This window comes from Clarias gariepinus, chromosome 8 (genome assembly GCF_024256425.1).
Source record: "Clarias gariepinus isolate MV-2021 ecotype Netherlands chromosome 8, CGAR_prim_01v2, whole genome shotgun sequence".
NCBI classification, from domain to species: domain Eukaryota; kingdom Metazoa; phylum Chordata; class Actinopteri; order Siluriformes; family Clariidae; genus Clarias; species Clarias gariepinus.
In genome coordinates this window covers 18,699,040-18,713,802 of record NC_071107.1, presented here as the reverse complement: position 1 = coordinate 18,713,802, position 14,763 = coordinate 18,699,040, and the positions used below count along the sequence as shown (strand labels likewise).

The 14,763-nt window shown below is 33.6% G+C and overlaps 1 protein-coding gene across 2 annotated transcripts in view; it reads right to left on the bottom strand.

The window, feature by feature from the left end:
* Positions 1 to 4,336: 4,336 nt before the first annotated feature.
* hpse2 (heparanase 2) overlaps positions 4,337 to 14,763 on the bottom strand; it is a 52,508-nt gene continuing 42,081 nt past the window's right edge. Inside the window, exons 11-13 of one of the 2 annotated variants that reach the window (XM_053502960.1) lie at positions 11,761 to 11,907; positions 8,801 to 8,828; positions 6,429 to 6,595 (exon numbers count right to left, since the gene is read on the bottom strand). In XM_053502960.1, the coding sequence (XP_053358935.1) occupies positions 6,551 to 6,595; positions 8,801 to 8,828; positions 11,761 to 11,907 (220 nt within the window). In that variant the 3' untranslated portion in view covers positions 6,429 to 6,550. Of the gene's footprint in view, positions 6,596 to 8,800; positions 8,829 to 11,760; positions 11,908 to 14,763 lie in introns of both variants that reach the window. The other variant, XM_053502959.1, reaches the window with a different exon arrangement.

Sequence of the window (14,763 nt, the reverse complement as noted above, 5' to 3'; positions counted from 1 at the left end):
AGTGTGGGAAGAAGTGTGCAGATGTGCATTGTCAGGCACAATCACAGTGCCCTTGGAGAGAAGTCCTCTGCATTTCACTGTAACGAGCACTGGTGACATTTTTGTTCCTGATGTTCAACAATGTTCTAATATTGGCACTTGAGAATCAATTTGTAAATTGATGGTTGACTTGAACTTTTTCTTGGTCAGTGATTGAGGATGTTTCCACTTAATATTCTGCCATTTACTCTCAGGCATGTAGTAATATATTCATGTCTCATCACCAGTAATGATTATCTTACAAAAATTAAGAAATCTTAATAAATAATGGCACCAGGCTGATAAGACTGTTCAGCCAACAGATGTTTTAATATAACCAGAGTGGAAATAAATTTTGACTCACCCCTGCATATATATATATATATATATATATATATATATATATATATATATATATATATATATATATATATATATATATATATGCCCACACAAATATTCAGACATATTTTAACATATGCTGTTCAGGAGACAGTGCGTGAGGCAAGCCTTAATGGTCGAATTGCGGCAAAGAAACCATTACTCCAGAAAAACAACAACCAGTGGAGATTTGCTTGGGCCAAGAAACACAAGGAATATGCATTAGGTCTGGGAAACTGTCCCTTGGTCTGATGAGATTTTTGGTGTCTTTGTCAGACTTTCAGAGGGTGAACTTACGGTTCCTTAATTTTGACGGTTCCATAGCATTTTGTAGCAAAATGTCATGCCATCTGCTTTGCTCTTAGCGGGACCACTATTTGTTTAACAACAAGACAATGAGCACAAACACACCTCTAGGTTATATAAGCGCTATTTGCCCAAAAAGGAATTAGTAACCCAGTAACCCAGTGTAAGGATCTAGCCAGTGATGGAAACTACAAAGCACTTTTGTAAGTCTGCCAAATGCCTTAATGTAAATGTAATGTAAATGTAACAGGAGTGATGGAGTGCTGCATCAGATGATCTGGCCTCCACAATCACCTGATATAAATGTATTAAATTTTATTTGGGTTGACCCCCCCCCCCTCTGTCTCCTAAATAAATAAACATAAGAAGAAGAAAAAAAGAAAAACCATCAAGTATAAAGCTGTGCCCAAAAGTTAGACTGGCAGTACACACGCACGCACACACACACACACACACACACACACACACACACACACACACACACACACACACACACACACACACACACACACTTATGTACCTCATTTAAATAATAATACTAGAAATTTAAATATGTTAATTTTACATACCTTTAAAAATCACTTATATGAACTTCTCAATAATTACTAATGCTCTTTTTTCATATTGGTAAATATGGGGATCTATTTTATTGTCTTTTTTTATTTAAATGGACAATATAATTAAAGTAAGTAAAATTATTTTTAATACCAAACAGTCTCCAAAATATACACGAATAGTACACAGTAATTATATAATATGTTCACTACTACTACTACTCCTACTACTTCTACTACTACTACTACTACTACTAACTAACATCATGCAAACTATGTACAGTATGTAGTACAAACTAACAAGCTAAAGTAGATAGATAGATAGATAGATAGATAGATAGATAGATAGATAGATAGATAGATAGATAGATAGATAGATAGAAAGAAAGAAAGAAAAAGAATTACTTGTATAGTTTTTTCTATGTATAGTTTTCCAATCCAAGCCAATTCATGACCCAATGTGTTCTTGAGGTAATATGAAGGGGACTGTTATAAAACAAATTAAAACATCATTAAAAGTATTTTTACAATACTTATTTCCATATTACAATATTTATTAATATTTAGAATATTGCAATTTTTATTACCATATATTATTACTTTTTTATATTATAAAATAAATATATAGAATAATTTCTAACTTTTTTGTCAAATAAGTAATAACATTCTGCACAAATGTTAACACTTAGAGATTGTAATGTCAGTTATTTACCAACACCTGTAATAATTTAACATTGTTAGAACATAACCTAATCTATTTAGTGACTTCTGAGATGACAACATTCCCGTAAGCCTTATTTAAGCTGACTACTGTATACATTGTGTAAACAACATGAAATCCACCAACTTAGAGACGAGTGGGTCTGCATACTACAAATGGATCCAAAAATATAAACAGTTTCACAGTGGATTTGGTTACAGTTTGCATGGCTAAGAGGGAATAGTCACGCAAAGGTTTGTTGACTCTGCACAGGCCTCTTAGTTGTATTACTGATTCATTTAGACAAATTATGGCTGGATATTGCAGTTTATAGTGCACCTTTCTTGCATGTGTGATATCAAATCAATCATGAGATTAAAATATCTTATTTTATTTTTGTTCAAGCATAAATATTTTCAGGAGGAATAGGTGTTTTGTTTTGTATGCCATTGGTTTTGATCTGTGTATGCCATATGGTTCTATGAAAGAGATGCTTTTTTATTCTTGCTCTTCATCTTTTCCCCACCAGTTTCTTATGAAGCCTCAATATTTTTCTTTAAACTATGCAAACTATGTTTTTTTTAACGTGCTGTTTACTCAACAAGTTTCCTTGAAGTATTTCCCATGTTTTAAATGTGGATAAATATCTTTGAATGATAAAATATGCTTATAAAGGACTTCTGGGTAATGTTGGTATTTTGGCTTTTTACCAAACAAACCCAAGTGTGAATGATCTAGCACGGTGTTTAGAAATGAACCAAGTTGACTTATTTAAGATGAACCATATGTGAAATACAGAAGTTTTCTGATGTTCGTGTGATAGCAAAGATTGTTGTGCTGTGTTAATCCTGTGCAAATACACTACTTTCCCCCATTCTTTCTTTTGCAAAAATGAATATTTATCCTGTTTTAAAGTCTGAAAATGCTGGAACATACAACAGAAGATATTACAGAAATGGATTTAGTTTAAATGAAACTATAAAGTGCTATGACAAGTAATGCAGTGTCTGTGCCTTTTAGCAGTAGTATTAAAAGGACAAAGTATCTTTGAAGTGTAACCCTAATGAGGATAAATCAGTTACTGGAGTTAAATAAAAGAATGAATGAATATTTAGTTTTACCATTATTGATTCTGGTCACCCAACAACTTTAAATTGACTGTCTACTATTTAAAGGTGTTCAGAATAACAAATACAGAGCATGGCACATAATATATATATATATATATATATATATATATATATATATATATATATATATATATATATATATATATTTATATAGCTTGCATGTCTAAATACTGTATGTGTTGCAAAACTGTACTTGGTTAACTCATGGTCTAAAGCATGAGGACATTCCCTTTTTCCATGCTGCCTACTTATCATTTTCTTACACTGGGTTTTCCAGCTTGATTAAAATGGGGCATGTACTGTATATGTGGTGTTTATTAATTAAGTCATTCATCATCAGTCACTGCTTTGTTCTACTCATGGTGGATCCAGAGCCAATCCGGAAAACCCTGGATGCATGTTGAGCTTACACCATGGATGGGATGCCAGTCTATCACAATGTACCACACGTGCATGCATGCACACACACACACACACACATAGAAGATGGAAGGAAACCAAAGAGCATAGTGGTAAAACATACAGACATGGCCAGAAAACACAAACAGAAACCTGAGCTAAAAATCTAACCACAGACCCTGGAGCTGTGAGGCTCTAACAGTATCTAATGCACCACTTTGCCATTCTGAGATTTGTTTTTCCTCCCGCTGAGCCTGTATGATGCAGTAAAGACATTATATATGCAGTTTAATAATTGGGAAGTTAAATTAGTATATTACTGGTAAGGTATAACATGTACAGTAGCAAAACAATACTTTTAACAGACAGACTTCTAACAGAATAACAATATAAAATACAAATGCTGATTGCATAAACATGTATATAGACCTATGGCCTTGACAATATCTGAAAACTTACTGAGCAAACACTGTCTAAATGCTCATCAATTAATTTGGGATGAACACACACACACACACACACACACAAATACATTGAATAACAAGGTGTTTCAAAAGTTTGACTGGAAGTGAAACTTACCTTCTCATGTAAACACTACATAAAACCTCATCACCTAAAACCCACCACCTAAGCACTAGTTGCATTATTACACTATTTTTAAATAATAATAATAATAATAATAATAATAATAATAATAATAATAGCAATAACCACAACAGCAACAACAATATTTAAAGAACATGACAGGTTTAAAGATGGTTTTTAGATGCTTTATTTTTTCCCCCAAAAAAAGTTCAGTTGCTCAAGTAATAATGTGTTCAATACACATAAACAAAGTTCTGTTTATGTATCATTTTTTTAATTCTTATTGTAGAATCTGTAAATATGTAATAATGGTTCAAATGTGCTTTTGGCATTTGGCAAACGGGAGTGGACCACACGAGGGCCACCATTCCATGTGGTATGTATGCCAGATCAAAGTGGTACAGGTAGAACTGTGTCATAACAATTTTGCCATCTGGGCTGTGTAAATACTGTCTAACAACTAACTGCCTAAAAACTGCACCCCTGTTTAAAACTTACTGCATAAACACTGACAACTCCCTGCATAAACATAATCTAAAAACTTATTGCCTAAATACGATCTGACTGCATAAACACGGTCTAATAAACTCATCACTTAAACACTGCTTAAAATCTCACTGCATAAACACTGCTCTATTGAAAAAAAAAATACAAGTTTAAATTATTATTTTATTAGTGGTAGCATATTTAAACAAATAATGTGCAAACAGATATTTTACACAATAAAACATAAAAATTAAATAATAACATCATCAAATAATCTGTAAACACATTCATAAAAGAATGACGCTAACTCAGCCACTGAGCTTGGGTTGAGACAAACCCTTAACAGTGAACCTGTGTTTTTTGTGCTATACATTATCAAAGTATTTATAGATGCTTGTTTAAATACCAAGATGGAAATGCCCAGAGGTTAGCATCAATTAAGAACACTTCATGAGACAAGACTGGTGATGTGAATGAATTATTTCAAACTTTGATTCATACCATTTTACTTTCTTATATTACAATAAATTTTACTTCTTCTTTACTTTGTTTGTCACAAAACAGTTTGCAGCCACAAACCAGCAGTATCTCAGCTCCACTTTGAGCATTATATAATTAGACAATTTATCACTTAAAGGTTTTACACAATGTGAGAAAACATTAAGGCATTATATAGAAACAGCATGGGCTGTACTTTGCATTCATTATGAACATGCTATTACTTTGGCTAGATAGGAGTCTCTTCTTGTGAGGGTTCCCATATGCTTTACAGAAAAAAAAGAATGAAAGAAATAGTAAACAATTTATTAAACTACAATATTTGATTTTTTATCTCAACAGGTTAAAATATATACAAATATATATTTCTATAAATAATATAGGTAAAGAAACAGCACACACCAAAACGTCTATGATAAACATATGTACACAGAACAATTATGTGCATATCTGTTAAAATAAATTGGTACTTGTCAAGCGTAATATTTACCAAATGTCTAGCAGCACAAGGGATTGACTGTACATTTATTTACACTATATATTCTATAAGGTAGTGCTGGGTACAGTTTCAGGAAGAATTTTTGATGGAGCCTGAGATAGATAAATCAGATGAAATAAAGGCTTACAGTGTTATGGCAGTGTACAAAGTGTGTGTCTGTTTGGTTAACATGCACAGGTAAACAACCTATAATGTACAGTATGAAAAGAGAGAAGCAAATAACAGACTAAATAAAATGAGAGAATATGACCTATTTCCTGAGCTGAACAGATATTAAATACACTTTCATTTGTCACATTTGTAGTTCAGGCTTTATGTCCAGTTACCAATAAAGAAAAAGAAAAATAATATAACTTTGTACTAAACCGTTATAAAATAACTGGGAAAAATAGAGCAGATAAAATATTAGGCTTTTATGTTTACACAAGTCTACACCTTAGGGTGACAAGGACTATGAGTAATATTTGCTGCAGGGAGTAAACAGTAACATTCTCTACCACAACATACAACATCTAGTAATACAACTAGTGCGCTATTATTTTATTTCTTTTTATCATCCTTTTAGTTAATATAAATTAACATTATTTAACATTATTCTCCAGGATGACCAGCATTCCAATGACAGTAAGAAATCTAGATCAAAGAAACCCAGGGCACTGGATTGATTTAAGACGGCTTTCGCTTTGATATCCCCCAAAATACAAGGAACACTAAAAACCAAAGTGATAGCTGGATGTGGGAGAAAATTAATGCTCTTTCAGAAACAGTGTTGGGCTTGTAGAGTGAAGGCAAGGGATATATATTTTTTATAAGGGATTCAGTGCAACCCTTGCTTATATGAAGGGCAGTTCCTTTTCACAAAAATCTGATTGTGTATTATCTGCGACAAGCATAGGCATTGATATTCTTGATGACATAAAAGCCGATGGAAACTGGGGGCATGAGTATTGTTCGTCCTGCTCTCAGTATCCGCGGTTTTAACTCAGGAAAAGTGTCACTGTCTAACATGACCAAAGGTTCTCCATTCAGCTGCACGGACCTGCAGGGCACAGAGACAGTGTGGGTCAAAATCTCAGCAGTTGATCCTCAGAGGACTGTAGAAACCTCAGGGTAGGGCAAAACTTTAATTTTAATTTTAAAAACTTAGAACTGACTAATAAATAATTGGCTAATAAATTAATAATGGTACATAACGTATTAGTAAACAGAACTAGTTACTCAATACTGCAAGACAATCATGAAGCAAAACAAATAAATAAAAAAATAAAAAAATAAAATACATTTTAGAAGGTACATAACTGAACCACATTTATAATCAGGTTTAAATAAAATAAAATGAAGCAAATAAATACATACAAATACAAATACAAATAATTTTGTGAATTATTGTAAAAAAGTGTAAATAAATAAATAAATAAATAAATAAATAAAGTTCCCCCACTTGGTGGCGCCACAGTTACACAATGGAACCTACAAACAAAAGGCCATGCAATAGAAATATGTATTGCCAGTTCTTCTTTAGCTAATTGCTGCAATCTGAAAAATCAAACAATGCCAAATTTAAAAGCACAAATTAATCTCTATTTTTTGCACATACCCACTAATTCATACCTTTATTTTTCTCTAGAAAGATTTATTTATTTATTTATTTTTTATTCCTGAGTGTTTTAATAAATAAGCATGTAAACTGCTAAGGCAAGAAAAGCAGTTGCATCTACCCATACCACTTTATTACACACTGTCTGTACTTTTGGAAGAATGATATTTGGATTAAGATTTAAGTTCACCTTTTTTGGTTCGTATCCAGAACACTACACTTATATAGGTTTCCCTCTGTGTGTGTGCGTGAGAGATGAGGTGTAGGGTCCAATATTAATATTTATATATTACTTATTCAGTAAGCTTGATAAAACACTGGACACTTTGTCTGGACTGTAAAATCACTAGACTGCTTTTTATAGGTAACCTAGGGGATTTTATGGGGATAAAATGGAAAAGAACTTACAACACTGGCAGTTTTTTTTACATGAGAGAATTGACATAGGTGAGAGTTATAACAAAGAATAAAATATTTTATTTATTTACAAATTACACATGAACAAAATCATACTGTTACTAAACCCCAACATCCGTTCTTTCGTTCTTTCGTTCTTTCTTTCTTTCTTTCTTTCTTTCTTTCTTTCTGTCTTTCTTTCTTTCTTTCTTTCTTTCTTTCTTTCTTTCTTTCATTCATTACTGAATACCCAACAAGTTCATGCTCATAGCTATTTTCCATTGGGTTGTGATAGGCTATTAACAGATAAGACATTGGTATAAAAATCTTGTTTCACCTTCTGATACCACAGATTGAAGTGATCAGGAAGTTGGAATTGTTTTAATCCAGCATGTTGCCTGTGGGCCTGGAATCTCTCTAGAATACACTACAGGTTGTGGTGATGCAGTGTGACACAGCATGCTTTAGAAGTCATGCCAAATAGCATTTGTTGATCTCCACAATCCACTCTCTTGAGGATTTATACACTGAAGTTAAAAGCAGAAAGGATAGGTATGTACGTAAGCACACAATATGCTGTGGATCACTTCAGACCTAGACAGAAGGTTCGTTTTTGCATTTCTTTAGATATGTGATATAAATTAAATTTAAGTGTCCTAATGGTTCCATATGCCTGACCTAGTCAAGCTCCTGGCTACAGATGTACTGTACATGAGCATTTCTATATCTGCCTAACTCAGCGATGGGAAGATTATTAAGCAGGAAATGGGTAACTTAACATAAGCAAAATATCAGCAGTATAGCATGCATTTTCTAAAGTTAACCTGTCCGTTATATTGCCATGCTTTATGCGTTAAAGTAACATATTTTATTATATTGAGTCTCTTGGATTAAGACCAATAATAATAATAATAATAATAGTTATTATATTATTATTATTATTATTATTATTATTATTATTATTATTCATTTATTTATATTTTAAAGTATCAACTTACTTGTATACACTACCGTTCAAAAGTTTTAGAACACTTGCAAATTTCTTTTTTTTTTTTTTTTTTTGTGATTTATTTTCTACATTTTACAAAAATACTGGGGATTTTAAAACTATAAAATAACACATATGGGATTAGGTAATTACGTAACAACAAGAACAGTTAGTTGTTATTCTAAGACACAGAGGTCAGCCTTTCTGTAATAGTTCTTGTAATAAATCTGTCAAGCACCATAATGAAACTGGCCAAAACCTACCTCTGCCGCAGACGAGAAGTTCATCAGCCTGAAAAATGACCAATTAACAGCACCTCAGATTAGAGGCGTTATAAAGTCTTTACAGAGCATAAGTAGCAGAAATATCTCAATATCAACTGTTCAAAGGAAATTAATGCATTTTTTTGACGCCTTCAGCATTTCTTTACAATGTAGAAAGAAATAAAAATCAGGAACGATCATGGAGTTAGAAAGTTTTCTAAAACTTTTGAAAGGTATCGTATATATATCTTTTATATTCTGATTTATCCCAAACTTCGACTTATGACATTAACTACCTCCGCCTTAAGCCATTAATTTAAACAAAATGCTTGACTAAAAAGCCTACACATCATAATTTTTCATGATGAATATTTTTCACAGAGGACATTACATAAATTAGTAGCTCTGTTACCCAAAAGAGAACATCTGTGTAGCCTAAATGACTAATCTAAGCATGGTGAAGTGTAATCCCACAAAATTAACATTTGGCTGCATGTTTTACAAAGGATTTTAGCAACGGAATGTGTCATGAGTAACATTATAGCCTTCCTGTATATGTTACTCCCTCAATTTGGACTAGGAGGTACTGATTTAGCCCATATGGAACATGGAAAATTGTAAAGGAGATAAATCCCCCATAATTTTTTTCTGTTACTTACTACAAAGGATAAATGGAGTTACTATTGCAGGATAATGGAATTAATTAATATCATAAGTACAGGTTCAAAACTTTACCTAGGTATAAACATTGAACAGAGTTTACTCTGAATTTATTTATTTATTTATTATGTATTTCTTTTTAATGAAGACAGAAAGTACTGACACAGTCCAATAATGGAATATGTGGGGAGCTGCTCTTGAGTACTGAAAATATATTGCCATTCAGCTCAAAAAACAGAACAAATTAGCTAAACATTCTTTATATTTCCTTGACAAATATTGTGGTAAATTGAGTATAGCTGTTCAACATGGCAACTAATGTTTCAGTGGACGTAATTATTGTTATTTTTCCATAATGAACTGTGTGATGGATGACAACATTAGATATAATTAGTAGTGGGCTTTTGCAATTCTCTTGAATACTTTGTTTCATTTATCTTCATGTTTTAACTGTGGAAAAGGCACATGCCAAAAATGAAACCAAAATGTTAGTTTTTGGTTATTTCCACAACATCTGGTATGCCTGAGTTCATCACTTGTGATTATTTTATTTTATCTAAAAATCACTATAAGAAATTTCACTCCACTTATCACAACAAAATTGATTTCTACACTGATTTGCAGGTCAGTTCCAAAAACAGGCTTTGGGTAGGGGTGACTTCCTGAACCTCTGCATCCCATGTGAAACCGAGAAAACCTAACCACTTAATCACTCATTAAACCATTAACAAGGACTGTACTAAGGGAAGTAAATTATCACTGCATCGTCAGTTTGTTTTCAGTTTCAATAAGCCAAGACAAAGTTATTACACTAATCCAATTTTATGGTCAATTTTGATGGCAATGTTTTGTTCTTGGCTTCAAGATAGTCCTAGAAATCACTTGAAGTAGTTTCTAGACATTTACAGCACAGTAAGTGAAAGCATGTTTCAAATGCAATTTATCTTTTTTTCCTTTTATTTTTTTCCTCTTGGTAAATTTTCAGAAACTGATGTGAAGTTTCCGCCTGTCAGGTCCACTGCCGTTCATGATTAACGAGACCAACTGTATTCACTCCATTCAGTTTCTTTAAGCATTGAGTTAATGCTAAATATAAAACCTTATATTCCATGTGATATAGACCTTACCAAGTATAATCAAATATAATATCTTACAGAGTAGGAACCATAATCAAATGTGACTAAAGATATATTAAATTAATAAAATAAAATTTGCAAAAGTAATTATAGTAACCAACAGTATACATTGCCATGCAGTGTTAATACTACTATTAAACATTTTATGTCTAAAAAACTCTTAATAAAATCAGCATTAGACCATACTTGCCATCTAAGTAAAAATTTTCCATAAAGATATGGATTATTGAATATTATGAAAGTCATCTTAATTAAATATGTTTATTACAAATATATATTTAATATGATTGCAGAATGAGGAAATCTATACATTCCCTATTTAGACAGGCCATATCTTTCCCGGGCCAAGAGCATCTTCTCTTTTTCCTTGCGACTGCTATTTAGCATGTTAGAGCAATGTTGAAAGTGGATCAGCCACTGGTACAGCAGCTGATTATTTTGTTAGAAAACAATTAAATCAGCTTAGTGTTTCTGGGATCGTCTTACTGGCCCAGAGCAACAGATATATAAGATAAAAAATTTAACTGTTTGGTAAACAAAACAAGAGATCTAATTTACCTAGCATATCTCAACCATGGTTATTAACATGTTAAATACCCAAAATTACGGCATGACAAGCTCACTCTTACTTACTCATCATCTATACAGCTTTATCCTGTATTCAGGGTCACGGGTTGCCTGGAGCCTATCCCAGGAAACTTAGGGCACGAGGCGCGGTACACCCTGTAGAGGGTGCCAATCCATCACAGGGCACGCACACATGCTGTATATACACACTCACACCCTCATTCACACTACGGGCAATTTAAACAGTGGGAGGAAACCGAAGCCCCCAGAGGAAATCCACCATGCATGGAGAGAACACATAAACTCCATGCACATAGAGGAGAGAATCGCGGGGTAACCTGGCCGGAAATTGAACCTGGACCGTGGAGGTGCAAGGTGACAGTGCTAACCACTATGCCACTGTGCTGCCCACATGACAAGATAGTAAACACGTTTTCTAAGTTTTATTTGTTTTATGCATTTATTTCTTTCTAACAAAAATGACATTTTGTATAGATGATTAAAAACATTACAATAATGTGTTCATACATGCATAGACAGAATTTCAATTATTGTTTATGCATATAAAAGTTATACGTACATATAAAATGTACTTACTTTGAGTGAAGACCATCAGCTCCAAACGACTGTAACAGGTATTGGTGAACTGTTTTATTTCGTAATGTCCCAGCCAGCTTTATTTTCTTTCTCGACCGATGCAAGTTGATGATGTAGATTGTTATGGAGCCCTTGACATAATTGTGACTGCAGGGGATGACAAAACAGAAGTAGACTAAGTGATGAAAGAAACATGGAGTGTCTTTAAACAATTACTTCTTCCCATAACAAATCCAAAACAAACCTTCTAAACATTTACTTTATTTAAATAGGATAACATATAATTCGTGCACCACTGTTCTTCTCAAACTATTTAATGTAATCATTTTTGTCAAGACTTGTAGCATTTGTACCTTTGACTTTACTATCCGCTTTAACATGTGCAAAGCTCTGATGCAGCCAGAAAGACAGCACTGTTTGTAAAGCTACATAATGCAGATATCATCTGCTCTGCTTTATTCAAACCTTAAACCTGTCTTTTATTTTGAGTATATAACCACATCAAAACATGTTTATATATAGGTAGATGAGACCCTTACAAGGGCAAGCAAGGAGGATGCTGTTTTCCATCATAGTTAAATATATCAACCTGAATGAAATCAGACTTGAGGGTTAATAGTTTTGCCCAATGGATAAAACAGCTCTTGTTGCAGTGAATAATCAACGTCTAACTTATTCCACTATTCAGCCAGAACTGCACTTAGGTTACAGAGTTATCTATAAATAATAGAAAGGTTCTGTCTGTACATTGATCAGAGCTTGGTCAGAGGACCCAAAATCAGTCTCAGAAAACTTTCTGTCTGTCTGCCTGTCTATATGTATGTCTGTCCAGCCAGATTTTGTAAAAAATAAAGTAAGGAAAGTGGTCCTTGAAAGATGAATGGACAGAACAAGGTACCTTTATCCTTCCTGCGGGAAGTTTAAAACAAGTTTGTCTCACATGGCCCGAAACCATGGTGCTAATAACAAGCAATGCACTATTATCAGAAAAAAACACGGGTTGTTAGAGTAAACATACAGTATCTGCAGAATTCCGAGGCATGTAAAATACCCAAACTGAGGGCCCAGTGTTTTGCTCTAAAAAAAAAAAAAAAAAAAAAAATTTCATCATGCAAAAATGGCTGGATGAAATTTTATGAAACCTTTGCAATGCTTACATATCTTCCTGAAGTGTAAACTGCACCAAAAATAAAATATACACATAAACTTAAAATAAAATATAAACTAAAAATATTAAATAAAAGCAATACTATGAATGATTTAATCATGTACTTGAAAATAATCCAATAATAAACTACTTGCTCAGTGTAAACAAACACCTGCACTAATATTTTAATTAGAAAAGATAAACTGAATATTTATACTGGCATTATCAATATTTTCACCTCTGAATTAACAGTGCTTAATTGGTATAAATTAATTTTCACATGCACTGTTTTAAGACACAGCTTAATCTTTATCCCATATCCTTTTTTTAATTTCTCATCTGTGATTTACTCTTCGATTACAGAACAGGGAGAGTATTTGACTGACAAGAAAAGAAGTACAACTTAGCATAAACAAGGAATAAGATACAAGCTTCTATTCCTTTTTATTAATATGTTAGGTGCAAAATTCTGCCCTACAGAAAGACAGGTAGTAATGTACATGTAACCTGAAATTACATTAAAGATGGTGAGCTTATATTTAGCTTTAATCTTTGCACTATTTTTACAAACTCTTTTCCAATCAATGATGGGTATTAGTAACTACTAAAGACTAAGTCTCTGAGAAATATTGAAGATACCTATATGTAAAAATGATGAAAAATAACATGGTTAAATAAGGGCTTTAATGTATTGGCATGAACAAAATTGCTGTAGTGAATAACATATGTTGCAAAGAAGCAAGTGAACAGGTCAGAGCTTGGCTTTTGTCAGACAAGCCTGTTAATAAACTCTGTGCAACCAGCCTAGCCTCCCATCCATATAGGCTTTTACACCTTGGCACAAAGTAAACTTGGAAAAGGCCAAGAAACAAAAGGAAAACAGCCTACATTAGATATGGATGTGGTGTCTCAATTTTACTATACTACATATACTAACTTAGATTAGAGCATTAGAGCAGACAAACAGATTAAACAGTGATAACACTTTGAAACAATGTACTTTTCATGCATTTGCATAGGGGAAATAAACAGTTAACATTTTGTTTAATTTTAGCAAAATCCTTAAAAGGAAATATGAAAAGCACAAAGCAAATTGTGTCTTGTGTGAGCAAACTCAGAAAAAAGAACAGGGGCAGCTTTTTAATAGAGAAGAAGAAAAATTCCTCTGCATGTCTATCTTTCTGTGTCTATCTATCTGTCACGAGCCAGCCTGCTCACCCTAGTACTTCCAGGTCATAACCCCCATCCATGCTGTTTACCGCTCTCCCAGCCAATTACCTGAGCACACCTGTCACTAATCAAGCTACTCTCCTGCATCTTTAAAAGGAAGCCAAAAACTTCACTCCATGTCGATGTATCTTACTTGCGTGCCTCCCAGCCTGTCTTGATATTTTTTACTAGTTATCTGTATTTTGACCCTGCCAGTTTTCTGGATTTTGCCTTTGTGTCTTGCCCTTTGGATTATCGCTCTGTGTATGATTATGCAATTGAGTTCTGCACACTGGCCGCATCCACGAATTGGGACACCCAAGCGCTCTATGATGCCTTCCTCCACGGCCTTTCTGAGGAGATCAAGAATCACCTGCTCATCCAAGAGCTGCCCAGCGAAGGCTCCAGTCTGGTTCCTGTCTTTATTGTGGGCAGTCTGATCACTACTGTCAAGGCCTGAGCACCTCCGGTGAAACTGGGGGCGCTGAAGGCGTCGGCCCGTAAGCTTTTCCCTAACCCGTGTCCACTTCTGCCGGCCATCATTGTAACACATGGCAAACTTTATATGGTCTCAGGTCTAACTGACTCTGGTTTGGACCAGAATTCCATTTCTGCATTAAAGGTGAAGGACCTCCCACCAACCTTCC